This window comes from Podarcis pityusensis, assembly GCF_964106645.2.
Source record: "Podarcis pityusensis genome assembly, chromosome: 8".
In the NCBI taxonomy this organism is placed as follows: Eukaryota; Metazoa; Chordata; class Lepidosauria; order Squamata; family Lacertidae; genus Podarcis; species Podarcis pityusensis.
In genome coordinates, this window is record NC_138033.1 from 37,266,054 (window position 1) to 37,281,718 (window position 15,665).

The 15,665-nt window shown below is 43.9% G+C and overlaps 1 protein-coding gene across 1 annotated transcript in view; it reads right to left on the reverse strand.

Moving 5' to 3' along the window:
• Positions 1-15,665, reverse strand: part of CNGB1 (cyclic nucleotide gated channel subunit beta 1) — a gene marked incomplete at its 5' end in the record, with an annotated part of 71,912 nt that overhangs the window by 12,152 nt on the left and 44,095 nt on the right. The window contains 8 exons of the mRNA XM_081016771.1: positions 1,554-1,762; positions 3,164-3,283; positions 4,151-4,308; positions 5,593-5,709; positions 6,371-6,527; positions 8,026-8,278; positions 10,011-10,095; positions 13,514-13,646. Coding sequence (XP_080872897.1) covers positions 1,554-1,762; positions 3,164-3,283; positions 4,151-4,308; positions 5,593-5,709; positions 6,371-6,527; positions 8,026-8,278; positions 10,011-10,095; positions 13,514-13,646 — 1,232 coding nt within the window. The remainder of the gene's footprint in view (positions 1-1,553; positions 1,763-3,163; positions 3,284-4,150; positions 4,309-5,592; positions 5,710-6,370; positions 6,528-8,025; positions 8,279-10,010; positions 10,096-13,513; positions 13,647-15,665) is intronic.

A 15,665-nucleotide genomic window follows, 5' to 3' on the forward strand; every position in this document is an offset into this window, starting at 1 on the left:
AGCCAGGAAAGAAGCAAGGAATGAAAGCCTGTCCACCAACCAAAATTTAAAATATATTATGGGTACCCCCACACTGGCTGTTTCTGTCAGATCCAAAGTGTCCACAGCTAAGAGAGGTCCTTGGACGGTGAAGATAAACAAGCTTGCCCAATGGCAGGGCTGGGGAACCTGTGGCCCTCCAGACATTGTTGGAGCCTAACTCTCATCATCACTGACTATCGGGTGTGCTGGCTGTTGGAAGTAGAGAGTTCAACAACATCTGGAGAGCCACAGGTTCTTCATTTATGGTTTGTGATCTTTAGCCACACAGGGTTTTCACAGATCCACAGGGCTCATCCACATTGGCCTGTGCCTAGAAAGCATGGGTCTGAACAATTTCCCCCTTGCCCCACTATATTCCCAGGGAAAACCTGTTCTTTAGTGATAAATTGGAAACCAACATCAATCCATAGAAACCCCAAATTGCTGTTTGTTCCTAATGAGCACGAAAGAATCGTTTCCCTAGGGGGAAGCAGTGGGACAAGAGGAAGTGTGGATAAGCCCATAGGATTGTAGCACTGGATGGTTCCCAAAGGGTGCTCTAGCCCAACCTCCTGCAAAGCAGGAGTCTCAACTAGAGAATCCCTGAAGGATGGCCATCCTACCTTGGTTTAAAAAACTCAAATGAAGGAAAGCCCACCACCTTCTGAGGTAGTCCAGTCCATTGTGCAACAGCTCTCACCATCATAAAATTCTTCCTACTGTTTAGTTGGTATCTCCTTTCTTGTAATTTGAATCTATTTGTTCAAGCAGCAGAAAACAAGCTTGCTCCATTTTCTGTGTCACAGCCCTTTAGATATTTGAATATGGCTATAATCTCATATAGCTTTCCCCTGGGGAAACCTTTGGTTTAGCACTGAATCAGAACAAACTGCAATCAGGTTTTCTGCGGATTGCTGTCTGCTCCAATTTAGTGCTAAGGAGTGTGTTTTCTCGGGGAAAGCGGTGGAGCAAAGGAATGGGACAAGCAGGAAAGTGTTCAGACCTATGCTTCCCATGCACAGGACAAGTAGAAGTGTGAAAGGCCCTCAGTCTTCTCTTATCCAGGCTAAACATTCCCAGCTCCCTCAACTGTTCCCCATAAGGCCTGGTTTCCTCATAATGCTTGGCTTTCTCAAGGACTAAAAGGTAAAGGGACCCCTGACCATTAGGTCCAGTCGCAGACGACTCTGGGGTTGCAGCGCTCATCTTGCTTTATTGGCCAAGGGAGCCGGCGTCATGTGGCCAGCATGACTAAGCCGCTTCTGGCGAACCAAAGCAGCACATGGAAACGCCGTTTACCTTCCCGCCGGAGCGGTACCTATTTATCTACTTGTACTTTGACATGCTTTCGAACTGCTAGGTTGGCAGTAGCAGGGACTGAGAAACAGAAGCTCACCCTGTCACGGGGATTCAAACCGCTGACCTTCTGATTGGCAAGTCCTAGGCTCTGTGGTTTAACCCACAGTGCCACCCGCGTCCCAAAACGTCAGGGGCTAATCGAATAGAACAAAGGCCTTATGGGTGTCACTTACTATGATGTCTCCTCTTTGGACAAATTGCAGGCGGACCTGAAAGATGCTGATATCCAAAATGTAGATGAGGTCACAGAAATAGTCCACAGCCATCCAGTAATAAACATTTGCAGGTGTTTGGAACGGGAAAGCCCAGCGGACTGGAATCAGCCAGCAGTTCCAATTCCATGCCAAAACCACAATGAAGAGCCACAAGATGTACATCAGATCTAGAGTGGGAGGGGAAAACCCAGAACAGACTCAGGAGCTCTGCTAGTTGCCAAGAACTTATCCTGCTTCTCTTGTTTAGGGTAACTCAGTGGAACTATAGGAACTGAGCACAGCAGCATGGGGGTCCAAAATAACAGGACCTCAAAATAGAAGGCAAACCAATTCCTGTGGGATCAGAGAATGAGAACTTTGTGCAAGATGAATTAGTAGTTCTTAACCATAAATGTGCTCCATGAATGTTCTCCACTATAGTGCTTTTTTGCTATGAATAAAGTTGATTAAGAGATGGAGCCATTCCAGCACCCACCTCTCAGTTTAATCGTGAACTCACTGGGTGGCCTTAGACAAGCATTTATCTCTCAGCCTTAGGTCTCCATCTGAAAATCTGGGGACATCTACACACTGGCCTCGGGATTCCAGGTAGGGGTGGAGCAGGAATTTGATTCTGTTCGCATTTGAATTGTTTGGAATGGATGAAACAGTCTATTTCTGGTCTCTGTCAATTTTGAATGCATCTTCACAATTCCACTCCATCCCATTTCCATATTAACCTCCAATATTTTAAAAGAGGTATGTAAATTTGTATTCTTTACAAACACATGTGTTATGTCACAAAGCACATATAGAATATTTGTGAATTTCTAAATGTATTTTGTACTAAAATGCACCTTTTAAATGCATTTTGGTATTTTATTTTTTAGCTGAGCACTTTATAGTGCAATTTGAAGGAGTGTGGACTTATCCAAAGGATCATTCAGGAGGTTTGAATGAAGTTGGCTGACTTAAAAATGGAGTTCACTGCTTTATCCCTCTTCAGTGCCTGTTTCCAAAAAGAGACGCTCAGCATCAAGCAACCTGCCCATCAGCCTCTGGCCTGTTCCTGTTAGAATTCCTGCTCCATGATTGCAGTCACATGGGATTTTTGTCTATCACATGACGGTGTCTGTTTTGACTCCACAAAGTGGGAAGTGACGGAGACAGGATGTTTGTGTTACTGTGTTCCGTGAAGTGGGACTTTTGTCCTTTGTTCACTCTCTCTGCTGTCTGATGCTAGAGAGAGAGGGAGCCATGTTGCTGTGCTCCGGGTGTGTTTATATGTAAATAAAGTAGATTAGCCAAAATGCTGAGTTGCTGAGGTCTGTTACGCAAGCTGCGAAGACTCTGTGGATCCCTAAGTGTGCCAATGTCTGTTGGCATCGGTCGCTGTAATGTTCGGGCAGAAGAAAGCTGTTGAAGCTCCCAAATGAAAGACCAGGAGGGAGAGAACATGTCAGTCGGGCATGTGTCTCTGTCAGGGTCCTACTCGAGAGTAGGACGAGCTACTGACATGGCCATCCCCCCCCCCCTGCTTAATATTCTACAGCAGGCTCTTCGGTCAAAAGCCCATTCCAGGTACTCACTGGTGAGTGGGTCAATGCTGCTAGGGAACTGGCATTTTCTTGCACGTGGGGGACTTTTCTTCTTTCCACCCTTCTCACTCACTCTCTCTTTTTCTTCTGGAGGCTTTTCTTTGGAAGGTGCTATGGGAACAAGTGAAAACCAGGCAAACTTTGGAATCAAAACCATTGTTTTTAGCCAGCCTTTGACCATCTTAATTGATACTAGGTGTGCAGAGGCTGCAGTTATTCAACAGCGAGAATAAAAAATCTCTGCACATGCTTGGGCACTGTGGTGTCAACCTGGTGCCCTCCAGATGTTTTGGACTGCAACTCCCCTCAGCTCAAGCCAACTGGGGTAGATAGGACCAAGAGTCCAAAATGTCTGGAGGGCATCAGATTGGGAAATGCTGCTTCTGAGTCTTTAATCATTAGACACAGAAGGCCTGGGTTGTTTTCCTCCATGTACTTTGGTGCTCAAGTTACCCATCCTCTGGTGATGGTCATGCCCCCCCCCAACTCACACCCAGAGTCAGTTTTTACATGCAGCTGATTTCTGCTTCAAATAGAAGAACCTGGTATCAAAGGATGGAGAGAGAGTGTGTGTGTGGAAAGTTGCTGCGCCCATTTGCTAATCAGCAAGACCTTTGACATAGCAGCCATCGGGGTCAGCTATCAGGGTCCAGCAAAGCTTATGCTGCCCATCCTAAGGAAGCTGAAGAGAAGCTAAACCCCTGCTGCAAAGTGCTAGTTTGATTGAGTCCAAGCTTTGCAAAGCTTATTTATGCTTCAGTTAAGTAAGTGCACTATGGCTTCAGAAACCTCAAAAGTCATGTTGCAATAAGCAGTTGGCAACCCTTGAAAAGGAGCTTGTCAGAAGGTGACAAGGAGCAGAGAGATGTTTCAGAAATAGGTTGAATATCTTTAACCCCCTGCTAGACACAGGACGCCCCCCCCCCCGGAAAAGGAGAGCCTTCAAGTTTTGTAATAGATGGTGCTGGTCTCACTTACACGCCACGGGGGTTTCCTCGTCAGAAGAAGCATCTGGGTCAATCAATTTCTCTTTCACTTTCTCTGTTCGGTCTTTAAAGAGACGCACCAGTTCTTGCAGACGGTCATTGATAACTGCACTGTTTTGGCTTGCTGTTGAGCTGCTGCGATCTGGCAAACTATAGTAAAACCAGGCCAGATATTATGAATGAAAACTTTCCCATTGCTTAATGCTATAATCACCAGAAGTGATATTATGAATGAAAACCTTTTCATTGAACAATGCTATATTAATTAATTCTAGGCCCAATTTTAGCAAGTTGTAGTGAAGGAGGGACCATTTCTCCTCATATACACATTTTTTAAATGCAATTGTGCCTAATATACCAATATTTGCAAGCAATTTTCTCTAATATAATACAATTTCGTATGTTGTTTTCAATAATATATGCATTTTACACACTTTGCTCTAATATACACATTTTGTACATACTCATATTTTGATAGTTTTGCAAAATTCAGAGAAGTGCGGATTTAGAAGGTTCACCTCGTTTCAAATTGTGGATTATTTTGGGAATCACGAATTAGGTACATAAATTGTGAACTGAAACCTAATTTCTCCCACATGCCAAGCTGTAGGTCTTCTCCATCTTGGTGCCCTCCAGATATTTTAGACTACAACTCCCATCAGTCCCGGCCAGTGTGGCTATGCTCCCATCAACTTCAGCATCATATGACTGGGGTGGCTAGCTAGGACCAATAGCAGCTGTAGTTCAAAATATCTGAAGGGCACCACCAAGTTGGGATGGAGGCTATAGGCAGATGAATTATAGGTTTCTTATTGACTGGTGGGTAGCTTTTCAGTGTGGCTTGACTTTCATTCATTACATTCTTTGCTTTGCAGCCTGGAGGGCTGGAGTACACTCTAGCAAAGTCTGTCATGCAGCCTTCTCCTGCAGCCTATTATAAAATAAGGAGGATATGGCTATCAATGACTAGTAGCCATGATTGCTATGCCTCCGAATATCAGCTGCTGGAAGCTACAGGAGGGCAGAGTGTTCTGGAGGTCAGGTCCTGTTTGCCTGTTTCTCACAGAGGCATCTGATTGGCCACTGTGAGAAAACAGGATGCTGGACTAGATGGGCCATTGGCCTCATCCAGCAGGCTCTTCTTATGTTCTTAGGAACTGCTGGACACTTACAAGGGAAAGCATATCTTGCACTTTTTCTAAAAACGCTGCGCTTGTCTTGCTAACCCTACAATGTATCTGATGTTTATGGTCTGCAGACCAAACAAACTAAGCTACTACATGCTAAAGATGCAGTGAGGTCAAACTAGCTCTTGTTTGATGTAAACATACTGCAAAGATAACATGTAAGAACCCCATGTTTGCTGCCCTGACTTTCTTGGAGAAAGGGTAGAATATAAATGCCACGTATAAATGAAAGTCTCTAGTGTTGTACCAAAGTGATCCTTCTCTCTGTGGACTGGAAAGGTCCGGCCAAGCTTTGACTGGTGAGGGGCTTGTAGATGGCACTTTCAGCTCCTCCACACTCTCTTCCTGGGAAGAGCGTTTCCTCCTGAAATGGGGGGAAAGAAAGAGGTCAGGTATTTTTTGGTACACACGATCAGAACATTCTCTCCATTTAAAAAAGTGAGTCCTAAATTTAGTCCACACTGATAGTATCAATGTCTTGCTGTTGCTGCCTTGAAACAGCAGCTTCAGCTGTGAGATTGTCCTTGGCCCTGGTAGCTCAGCTGTGATCACAAACTAATGTTATTTGGAAGACAAAAAATTAAGATTTGGAGAACTAATAAGGTGCAAGCAGATTAAAGGTTGCCCATAAAAGGCACCCCGAGTCTTTAGAAAGAAACCACTTTAACAGAGTGGCAGACAGATTTAGGACACTTGACAGAAAAACAAAATAAATAACAAACAAAGAAGTTAGCAACTAGTTGTTGGCCCATAGGGTAATTCAGCCTTTGCTGGCCTGTTGCCCTCTAGACATTGCAGATTTACAACTCCCATCAGCCTCAGCCAGTGGGAAGATATTGGATCAGCTCTGACATAAGCTTTAAACCCATTTATGCACCTGAGCTGTGTACCCAAAGGTATGCAAATGCTTATCCCAGGTTTGTATCCCAGTTACAAGTCAATGCTCCTCGATAAATCAAGAATCTGCATGGATGCTAAATGACAGGTTTTTGGACTTTAGGTTCTAAAACATTATGGGTGCATACCTCTTGGGAGCCTTGGCTATAACTGGTACAGCGAGGGTTTGGGGTTTCTTTGGTGGTGAGGTCTGAGCACGGCCGGCAAATACTGGCAGCCCTGAAGAGCCATTCTTAGGATTCCTATTCTTGATGTTCACAGTGGGGTATCTCCCTGATGGCCGTCCTTTGGCAAGAAAATATATGAAATGAGCCAGAAGAAAACAAGAAGACAGATAAAACCAGTGGATACATCACTAGCAGAGGCTCCTCATACCAAAATGTTCAAGATGTAGGTCCTTTACTGATCAAAAGACACCTGAAACTACAACCTCCTAATTCCCAACTGTATTTTCAGACACCTTCAGTAAACATAGCCACCTCTTAAATGTCCTATCCCAGGTTTATACAGTTTCTTTTCCATGCAATTCAAATTATACCATGGCCAAAGTATATAATAAATTTTGTGGGTTTTTAAAAAAATTAAAACAAAGTTTTTGTGTTATTATTTTTCATGAATCAATTCAAAATATTTTAATTTTTAATACTTTCAACTGATTGTGTTGATTGTACACTGTTCTTGTATACTGCTTGTAATTACATAGTATATAATTGGTTGAAATAAAATAAATAAAATATATTTAATATTTGGAGTATAAATTCTAGTTATAATACCCTGATAAAGAAAATGTTTATATCATCTTGTTGATTCTGTGTTATCATGTTAAACTGTGTCATAGATTCATATTGATACCCTTTTGTATTTAGATAACTATCTTGTAGAACTAACAGGAATAATTAACTGGAAGGTATAAATGCATTCAGATGTACAATTATTGCTATGAAAAGTTAGGCACATTATTCAAATATGACAAGTTGTTTCAAACACCAAGAGGTTTGATTATGCCTTCCTGTAGTGATAGGAAGCACATATTACTTTTCAGAGATAATAACTTAGTGCAAACTCCAAGCAAGCTTTTATGCAATATTTTTAAATATACTGTGAATTATTATTTCTTCAAAATTAATTAACTTAGCTTCTTCAAAAAGCAGCACATGACTATTTGCAAAAGGGCTTTCAAACATCCTCCACACTGTGCTTTGAAGTCCCAACAATGGGACTTCAAAGCACAGTGTCACCTGATGTCACTATGGCTTTAGGGGATTGACAGGTGGACAGCCCCACCCACCTACCTCTCAAAACTGCATTCACCATGCTATACATATTAATGCTCCTTGAATTCATTTGGGACTGTTTTCAATGGTAATGGAACAACTGCCCAGTTGTGTTTGGTTTACATTTGCTTTTTATTTTTTAAAATAAAGATATGTATTTTTAAATTGGGGGGGCTCCAGAGTTGGCACATAAGCATCTGGCTTGCTGGGCAGAAATGGTTCTCCACTCCTACTCTAAAAAGTATACCCAAAAGGGACAGGTCTTGCCTGCCACCTTCAATAGAGCAATTTGTGAAGCAAGGCCATTTGCAACCTTCAGCACAGCAGAGCAACTCTTGGCCTTTTCTCTTTTGATGCAAAACTGCATCACAGCTACACATCTGCAAGTTATGGCTACTGGATGTACATGTATTGAAGCAGACACAAGAGAGACACACACAGGCAGACGAAACGAAGGAAGCCTGACACACAAAGCTGCACGCACAAAGCCATGGCAAATGCTACGTTACCCTGGGTGCGAGAAGACGACCCTTCTTCCTTCAAAAAACTGGGGTTTGTCACACCAGCCTTTTGCTTTCTGGCGACAAGGACAGGGATGCGGGAGGTAGCGGCAGTGGTGGAGCGGTAGCTGGGGACATTGGGCAGCTGCTCGGCTAGGCTGCGACGGGAGGGGGAGGAGCTAGGATGACTGAGTGGCTTGTCATGCACCAGGCGGGCTAACTCAACGTCGCGGTTTTGCTTGGACATGGTGGGGCTAGGCAGCTAGAGGCTCCAAGCAAGGGCCAAGGGGATCTGAAGCTGCAACAAAGCAAACATAAAATCACATGAGAAAAATGGTGTTGCTCAGTTCCAAACCAGCCATTTCGTGTGTGTGTGTGTGTGTGTGTGTGTGTGTGTTATACACAATCATCATTGACCACAGTATGATCTCATTTAACTCGTGCAATGATACGTGGTTGAAGGTCAGTTGGTTGAAATTCTGCAAGTTAAATTCATGCAAGGTGGAGAACTTTTCCTAGCATGGGAAGAGCTTTTAAGGCTTCCACTTTGGAGGGGGCAAGGACTGCTCAGTATGCTGCTCTGGAAGGCTAGGGATGCTCACACAGGGGATGTTTGAGTATACTAGTTTTCATATACATCTGAAACCCTTAGAACTGAACCAATATGTAAGATGTGATTATATGGTTATAAGTTGGGGTGGAGACCACCCTAAACCCTAGAAATTAATAAATGGTAAGATTTTGTTTATTTGGGATATGAAGGGTATATACAACCTGCAGAGGAATTCCTGGGCTAGGAAAATGACCTGGCCAAGCTAGGGTCATTAAGAAACAATAAAGTGCCATTGAGGGACATTGGCAATGCAAGAGAACTGTCCTCCCCCCCACCTGAAGGTATGAAGACAGACAGGAGATTTGGAAAATTGTCAGGGTAACTGGGCCTTGGATTCCAGCACTGCACTGCTGTGAGGAACAAGTTCCTCTTGAGATGATCATGCTGTAACATCTGGACTCCATTTGTACTGAAGGTACAAATTTGTGGATAAATCTTATTTCTTAAAGCTACAGCAGCTTCCAACACGTCTTCAATTCTCCAAAGGAGCATAGGCCCTGGTTGAGGGCCAAGACCCCTGGAATCCTGTGCACAGCTTGACAGGGAGTGGGGTAGCCTGTAACAATACTGTATTTTGAAGGCGCACAAACATGCAAATGGAGTCACTTCAGGGGCAAATTCTGATGTGGCGGTTACACCACCACTCATTCCCCAAAGAGCTTGTGCAGCTTCATGCTGTTTTACAAACTCAATCCCCTAAAATGTTCCTTATTGCCCTGTTGGACTTCTTGGTCTCTGTGACCAGCTTTGCAACAGCTGGAGATTTCATGACCATGATGCAACCTTTTTGGTTTATAATTCAACATTCACGTCTGTGTCTGCACACTCAAGAGTCATATGCTTTCAAAAATTGTCCAATACCAACCTTCACCAGCCCAGTGCCACCCAGATGTTTTGGACCACAAGTCCCATCATCCCTGGCCACTGGCCATACTGGCTGCAGTTGACAGGAGTTGTAGCCCTAAACATCTGGAGGGCATCAGGCTGGTGAAGGCTGCCTTAGGCCAAACACTCTGTGTATGCTCACTGGAAGAGAACAGGACAGCTCTTGCCTGCTCAGAGCTTTGTGTCCACATTGCAGGCCTGCACAGAATTGGACCAGGCGCATTCTATATACAGTACCTTGAGGTGCAACTAAGGCTGCTTCAGTTTCTTCCTCTTCTACCTTAATTTAAAAACAAAAACAAAAAACCCACAACATTATTCTGAAGAACATTTCCTGTTTTGAAAACTCAGGTTCTGTCTTTAAACAGACTTTTGTTATGTTGTGACAGTGTGCCCCTTCCCTATTTTATAAAGCCATCTTATGGGGTCATTTTAGGGGACAAAAGACTGGGTATAAAATAGCTTTTATAAATAAATAACCAACCAACCAACCTACCTGTGGTAAAGGGCCTAAGTTGGCATCAAACCCATTGACTTTGCCTGAAGCAGCTACCATGAAGGTGCAGCTATCAGAGGCACCCCTATAAGGGACAAAAGACAGACGGTCAGACAGCAATGATTAACAAACCCTGAAGTCCCAGGGATCTTCTTGTCATATTGAAGTTAATGTGTGTTAGAAATGCCCTGGAAGAATAAGGAGATTTACAGAGCAGCTTTCCATCTGACTATCGACTATATAGGCCCACAGCAAAGGTGGCCAGTGCCTGGTTCTTGGCATTCCTACTAACAAGGATGACTCTCTCACCTTCTCAGGCTATGTTCATACAATATACTTAAAGCACTATGTTACCACCTTAAACAATCATGGCTTCCCCCAAAGAATTCTGGGAAGTGTAGTTTGTTCAGGGTGCTTGGACTTGTTAGGAGGACTGACTTCCCCTCACAGAGCTACAGTTCCCAGAGTTCTCTGGGTAGAGGGACTACCTATTAAACCACTCTGGGAACTGTTCAGTGAGGGGAATAGGCGCCTCAATACTATTTAAATTTGTAGCATGGTGCTTCAGATGTATGGTGTGAATGTGTTCCCCCCTCTCTGCCTGTCCCCCTCAACACTGTGTCACACACCAGCATGACAAAGAAACTGAACCCAAGACAGGCCTAGCAAAGCAGATCAAGCCTGGCCTCTGCCTCCTCCTTTGTCCACGATTGCACCCCATTCCTCTTCTATTTAAATGAATTGGTGCTGCTCATTCCTATGGGGAGAAGAACAGCAAGAGGTCGTTGCCAACTAAGTTTTACTCAGAGTAGTCAACACGTTCAAAAAATTAATGGAGCTAAGTTAGTCAGGTTTGTTCATTTCAATGGGTCTGCTCTGAGTAGAGATAGCTTTGGAGGATGCAGCCCATAGTAAGGTTACCAGACGTCCCCATTTCCCAGGGACAGCCCCCAGATTTACAAATCAGCCCCCATACAAAAATCAATTGAAGTTGAAAAGTGTCCCCGGATTCATTGAAAAAAATCTGGTAACCTTAGCCCATAGCATTTGTTGACACTGCTGTAGTGAGGACAAAACCTGCCCACCCTCCATGGGCTGCAAAGTGTCTCTGTCCACAGCATATACAGAGGCTCATTGCACACACTCAGCAGTCCAAAGAATATGCAAGCTCTTTCTCGGCGTATCCCCACCCCTCACAAAGCAGGCACATTGCTAGTAAACAAAACAAGCACCCTGCTGACTCCTTCAGCCAAAACATCATTCCTTGCCACAGGGTCTGATTGCACCAACAAAACACATTAAATCAAATTTGCTCAAACAAAACACTGAGGTTTACAGTTGCGTTCATTAATGTACTATCCCTCATTCACTGTTTGCAATTCCTTCCTCCACGAGCATGTATAGAGGCACCTGCAACTCAATATAATACCTCATGCAACTGATGAAGTGGAATGTAGTATACACCGAAAGCTTGTGCCATAATAATTTTGTTGGCGTCTAAAGTGCCAAAAGATTCCTTGTTGGTTTTGCAACAACAGGCAAACACAGCGACCTTTCTAAAAATCTTTAACTTATTCCCTCATTTTTTGCCTTTGGACCCCTCAGAAATATTTTGCAAAAGAAAAAAAAAAAACCCAAAACTCACCTTTTCAAACCATGTTTCCCCTGAGCGGATAGCACGTCAAGCCATGCTTATATTCAGCCCTGTAATGCTCTGCTAATCTTGAAAGCCTTCTCTTAATGCATGTATTTTTCAAATAATCGGCAACCGCTCCAAGATTGAGACTTTTGACTCTTTCCTGTGTCTGCTTTGCCTTCAGTTTAGATGCAGATCCTATTTCCTGTTAACTACACTGAGCTGTCATAGCCCGCTCCCTAAGATATCCCCCCTCCCTGCTTCAACAGAGGAACATTGAGGGACCAAAGGGATGCTGTTGCTAGGAGAAGCTGAGCAGTTGCCAGGGAGGAAAACGGGTCACAGCCTGGTTACTAGGCACCACACATAATAGGCAAGCCCTTGAATGTACTTTGCTAATAGAAGCCTCCATCTGAGGAGGGAGCGCAGAAAAATAAGCCTTTCAAGTTTGTTGCAGATCTAAGGCTGCTTAAAGACTAATTATTTTATTGTCCAGTCCACACATGATAAATCTAGCATTCATCATGAGATGAATGCCAGTGTGGCATAGCAGCTAGAGTGTTGGGCTAGGACCGGGGAGACCAGGGTTCAAATCCCTACTCTGCCATGAATCTCATTGCCAGTCAACCTAGTCCACCTTACAGGGTTGTTGTGCAGAGGAAAGGATATAAATTTAATAAATAAAATGTATCCTTCTGTCAGAATTTGACCTTTTAATTTGAGCACTGATAGTTACCTTTTAGCAGGGTTCTGCTAAAGAAGGAAAAGCTACCTACCTATCAATCAATCTGGTACAGCAGCTTTTCCTTCCTTTGGAAAAAAAATCTGGTCAATTTCATGACTGACATGGGCTATGTGCACTCTGTACCTACAAAGCCCATTCCAAGCACATTCTTTCCCTGAAATAATTCTGGGCATGGTAGCTTACCCCTCACAGAGCTACAATTCCCAGCAAACTACAGTGCCCATAATTATTTGAGGGAAAGGATGTGCTTGGAATGGGCTTTAAAGCTATAGTGTGTACGCAACCATGATCTCCATGCTCAGGAACAGGCCAGAGTTTTTGGTTGCCAACTCTGAACACAGAGACAGGTTTTGATTGAGCGATCTGACCACATCTGCATTAAGTTATATGAGCATAAAGGGATGGATCAAGTGAATGAAAACCCCTGTGTTTATGTTTTAACAGAGGGATGGAGGTCATGCTGTCCTCCAGGTACTGTTAGACTCCAACTCCCATCAACCGCAACCAACATGGCCAGTGGATAAGGGTGATGGGAGTTGTAGTCCAACAACATCTGAGAGGAGACAGCAGAAGATGCTGTCCTGTCTCCAGCACTGAAGTATGAAGAAGTGAAGCCTTGTTTCACTTTTGTGTAGGAAACAGGAGAGGCACCATTTTATCTTTTGCCTCAAGAAAATATACTGAACTGGTCCTGTCTCTTTCCTCATCACAAAGGAAACATCGGTTATGGGGAGGGTCTGCACATTGAAAGAAATAGCAAAGCAGAGCTTTGAACATGCTGTCTTCTCCACAGAGCAATGTAGCAAATCACAATCTAAAGGGCAGTTCAGAGACAAAGCAAGCTGTACCTTTGCGTTTAGAGGAAGGGCAATGAAGAATCCACGGCCTTTGTTTGAATTCAGGACCTTTGTGGCAGAGAGAGGTCCTCTGAGTGCCTTAATATCTCTATTCTGTTACCAGTGTTAACATGTTCGGGAAATCTCTGGTGTATGGCAACTCATGTCAGCGAATTCCCTTAAAAATAGTTCAAATTTTCACTTTTTGAAATATGTCAACCCTAGTTGCCAAGTTATACAAGCAACAGATTTTCTTCCTCCTAATTTCCCTGCTTTGGCTTCCTACCTCTGCTTTGGGGGGCTGGGAGGTGCCCCCACAGTCCACTCAGCTGTGCCACACCAACACATTGCTTCCTCTTGGATTTCATGGTCTTCCACCAAGAATTCCACATGGCTCTGTCTTGTGGGAAAGGTGCAGGCTGAAATAAAATGGTGAAGGCATCAGGTTAGGGACCACTGGGCAAGAAGATTTATCTAATTATTTATAGGCACAGATGCTATGTGGCAAAGCCCAAATGGGATCACCTTGCTACTATTCATTGTGTCCCGCTTCGGCAGGCAGTGATTCTGTCCTCTTCAGACACAAAACCTCTCAAATTGCTGGCTTGGCTCTGGCAAACGTCACCCCCAGATAATTTTAAGTTATCCCCTGTGCCCCAAGCAGGACTCCAAAGCCAGGAGGAAGTCAGCAGCTGGGTGGGTGGCAAAATTGGCATACAAAACTGGGTATCTCAGGGCAAAGTGTGCATAAAAACGTGTATATTTGTGAAAATAATGTAGCAGGGGAAACTGCTTGCAGAAATATTAAGCAAAATTGCCCACAGGAGTGTCAGTGGTGGCAGCTGGTGCCCTTTGGGACTGATAGGGAAAGAAGTCAGGGAGACCAACAGTAGGTGGCGCCAGAGCCAGTGACAGACTGATCTAATTCTAGTTTTGTCCTCCTTCCTGCTGGGGTCTATAAAGGCAAAACTGAGATGAAAGAGGAGGAAGCTGATAGGCAGCAGCACCCCTTGGACCAGTTGCAAGTAAGAAGGTTAGCAAGTGGGGTCTGGCTGAGAGCAGAGTGCTATTGGTGGGGCACTGCCCCATTTGTCCTAATGGACCAGCTTACACTGAGGAAGGCATATAATATGAGAAATGCACTGATTAATTTTCGTGATGACTTTAAAAACTAAACAAAAAACATAAACTGATGTGAAAATGTGGCAAACTGAATTTAAGACTGGAAAAATGAGAAACAGAAACTGACAGATTAATCCATTCCTTGTTCCCCTTGAAGAAGAGGCATCTGGCATGTCGCTTACCAGGTCCCCAAGCAGGACAGTCAGATAAAGCCACTTGGGGAGATCAGAGAGTTTGTTTCTGCTTTGCTTTGGATTGTGAAAGGAGGGAGCCTGGGGTGGGGGTGGGCTATTCTTGTAATTTTAAGGTGGACTTGCATCCTGGGAGAAAAGTGACTGTAGCACTAGTGAGACCAGATTAGTGCCACCAGACATCTTCATTTGCCCTGGGCTCTGTAGTAAAACAGGGCTGGCCATAATCCCTTCTGGGGCCCACATGTCAATGGTGGACAAGAACAGAGGCAAAAGATGACACAGTAATGTATGTAAATTTTGTCTTCGAATAGCAGTCTGGTTTCTACTCTCTTTCTGCACAGACCTCTCAATCCTCCACACAGACAGGCAAGAGGCATGATTGTTGTTCAATGACATTTTGCAACCTGGTGAAAAACACACACATGGAGTCCTATGAATTGGATGAGAGAGGATTTGAGAGCACTTTTGGCCCCTGGACGTGAGGATTCCTACCCCTCAAGCCAAGAAGAAAAGCAGCAGCTCTTCCCACCAGATGGGGGCAAAGGGAGAGAGGTCAGCAATTGCAACTAATCTCATTGTGAGGAACCATGAAGTTTACTGGGCCATAGTGAGCCAGTTACTCCCTTGCAGCCTAACCCACTTATTGGGTTGTTGTGAGGAGGACAAAATGAACACAAGGGTAAACCATGTGCACTGCTCTGAATGCCTTGAGTAATGACTGTTGGGGGCAGTATTGTTTTTGTTTCCTGTTATGGTATGTATTTTTGTGTTTTTATATTGTAAACCACCCTGTGATCTTTGGATTAAGGGGGGGGGGTATAGAAATTTAATAAATAATGATATCTTGTGTAGTTTCTACTAAGTTCAGAAGGACAATAGTGTTCACCTGTTGCTAGTCTGGAATTCATCTGGAATTTGGAAAGAGAAACCAGGTTGTTGTATTAAAGTCAGTGATATGTACATCATGTGGGCTTGATGAACTGTCTTGAGTTACTCATCTACAAAGGGAGCATTTTTCTGCTTTTAATTTGTGACAGATTGTTTGGATAGTCTAGTAGATAGCCCTGGGGAGGTCATGGTGCATGTTGAAACCATTGACATGTGTGGTCCTGAAAGTAAAAT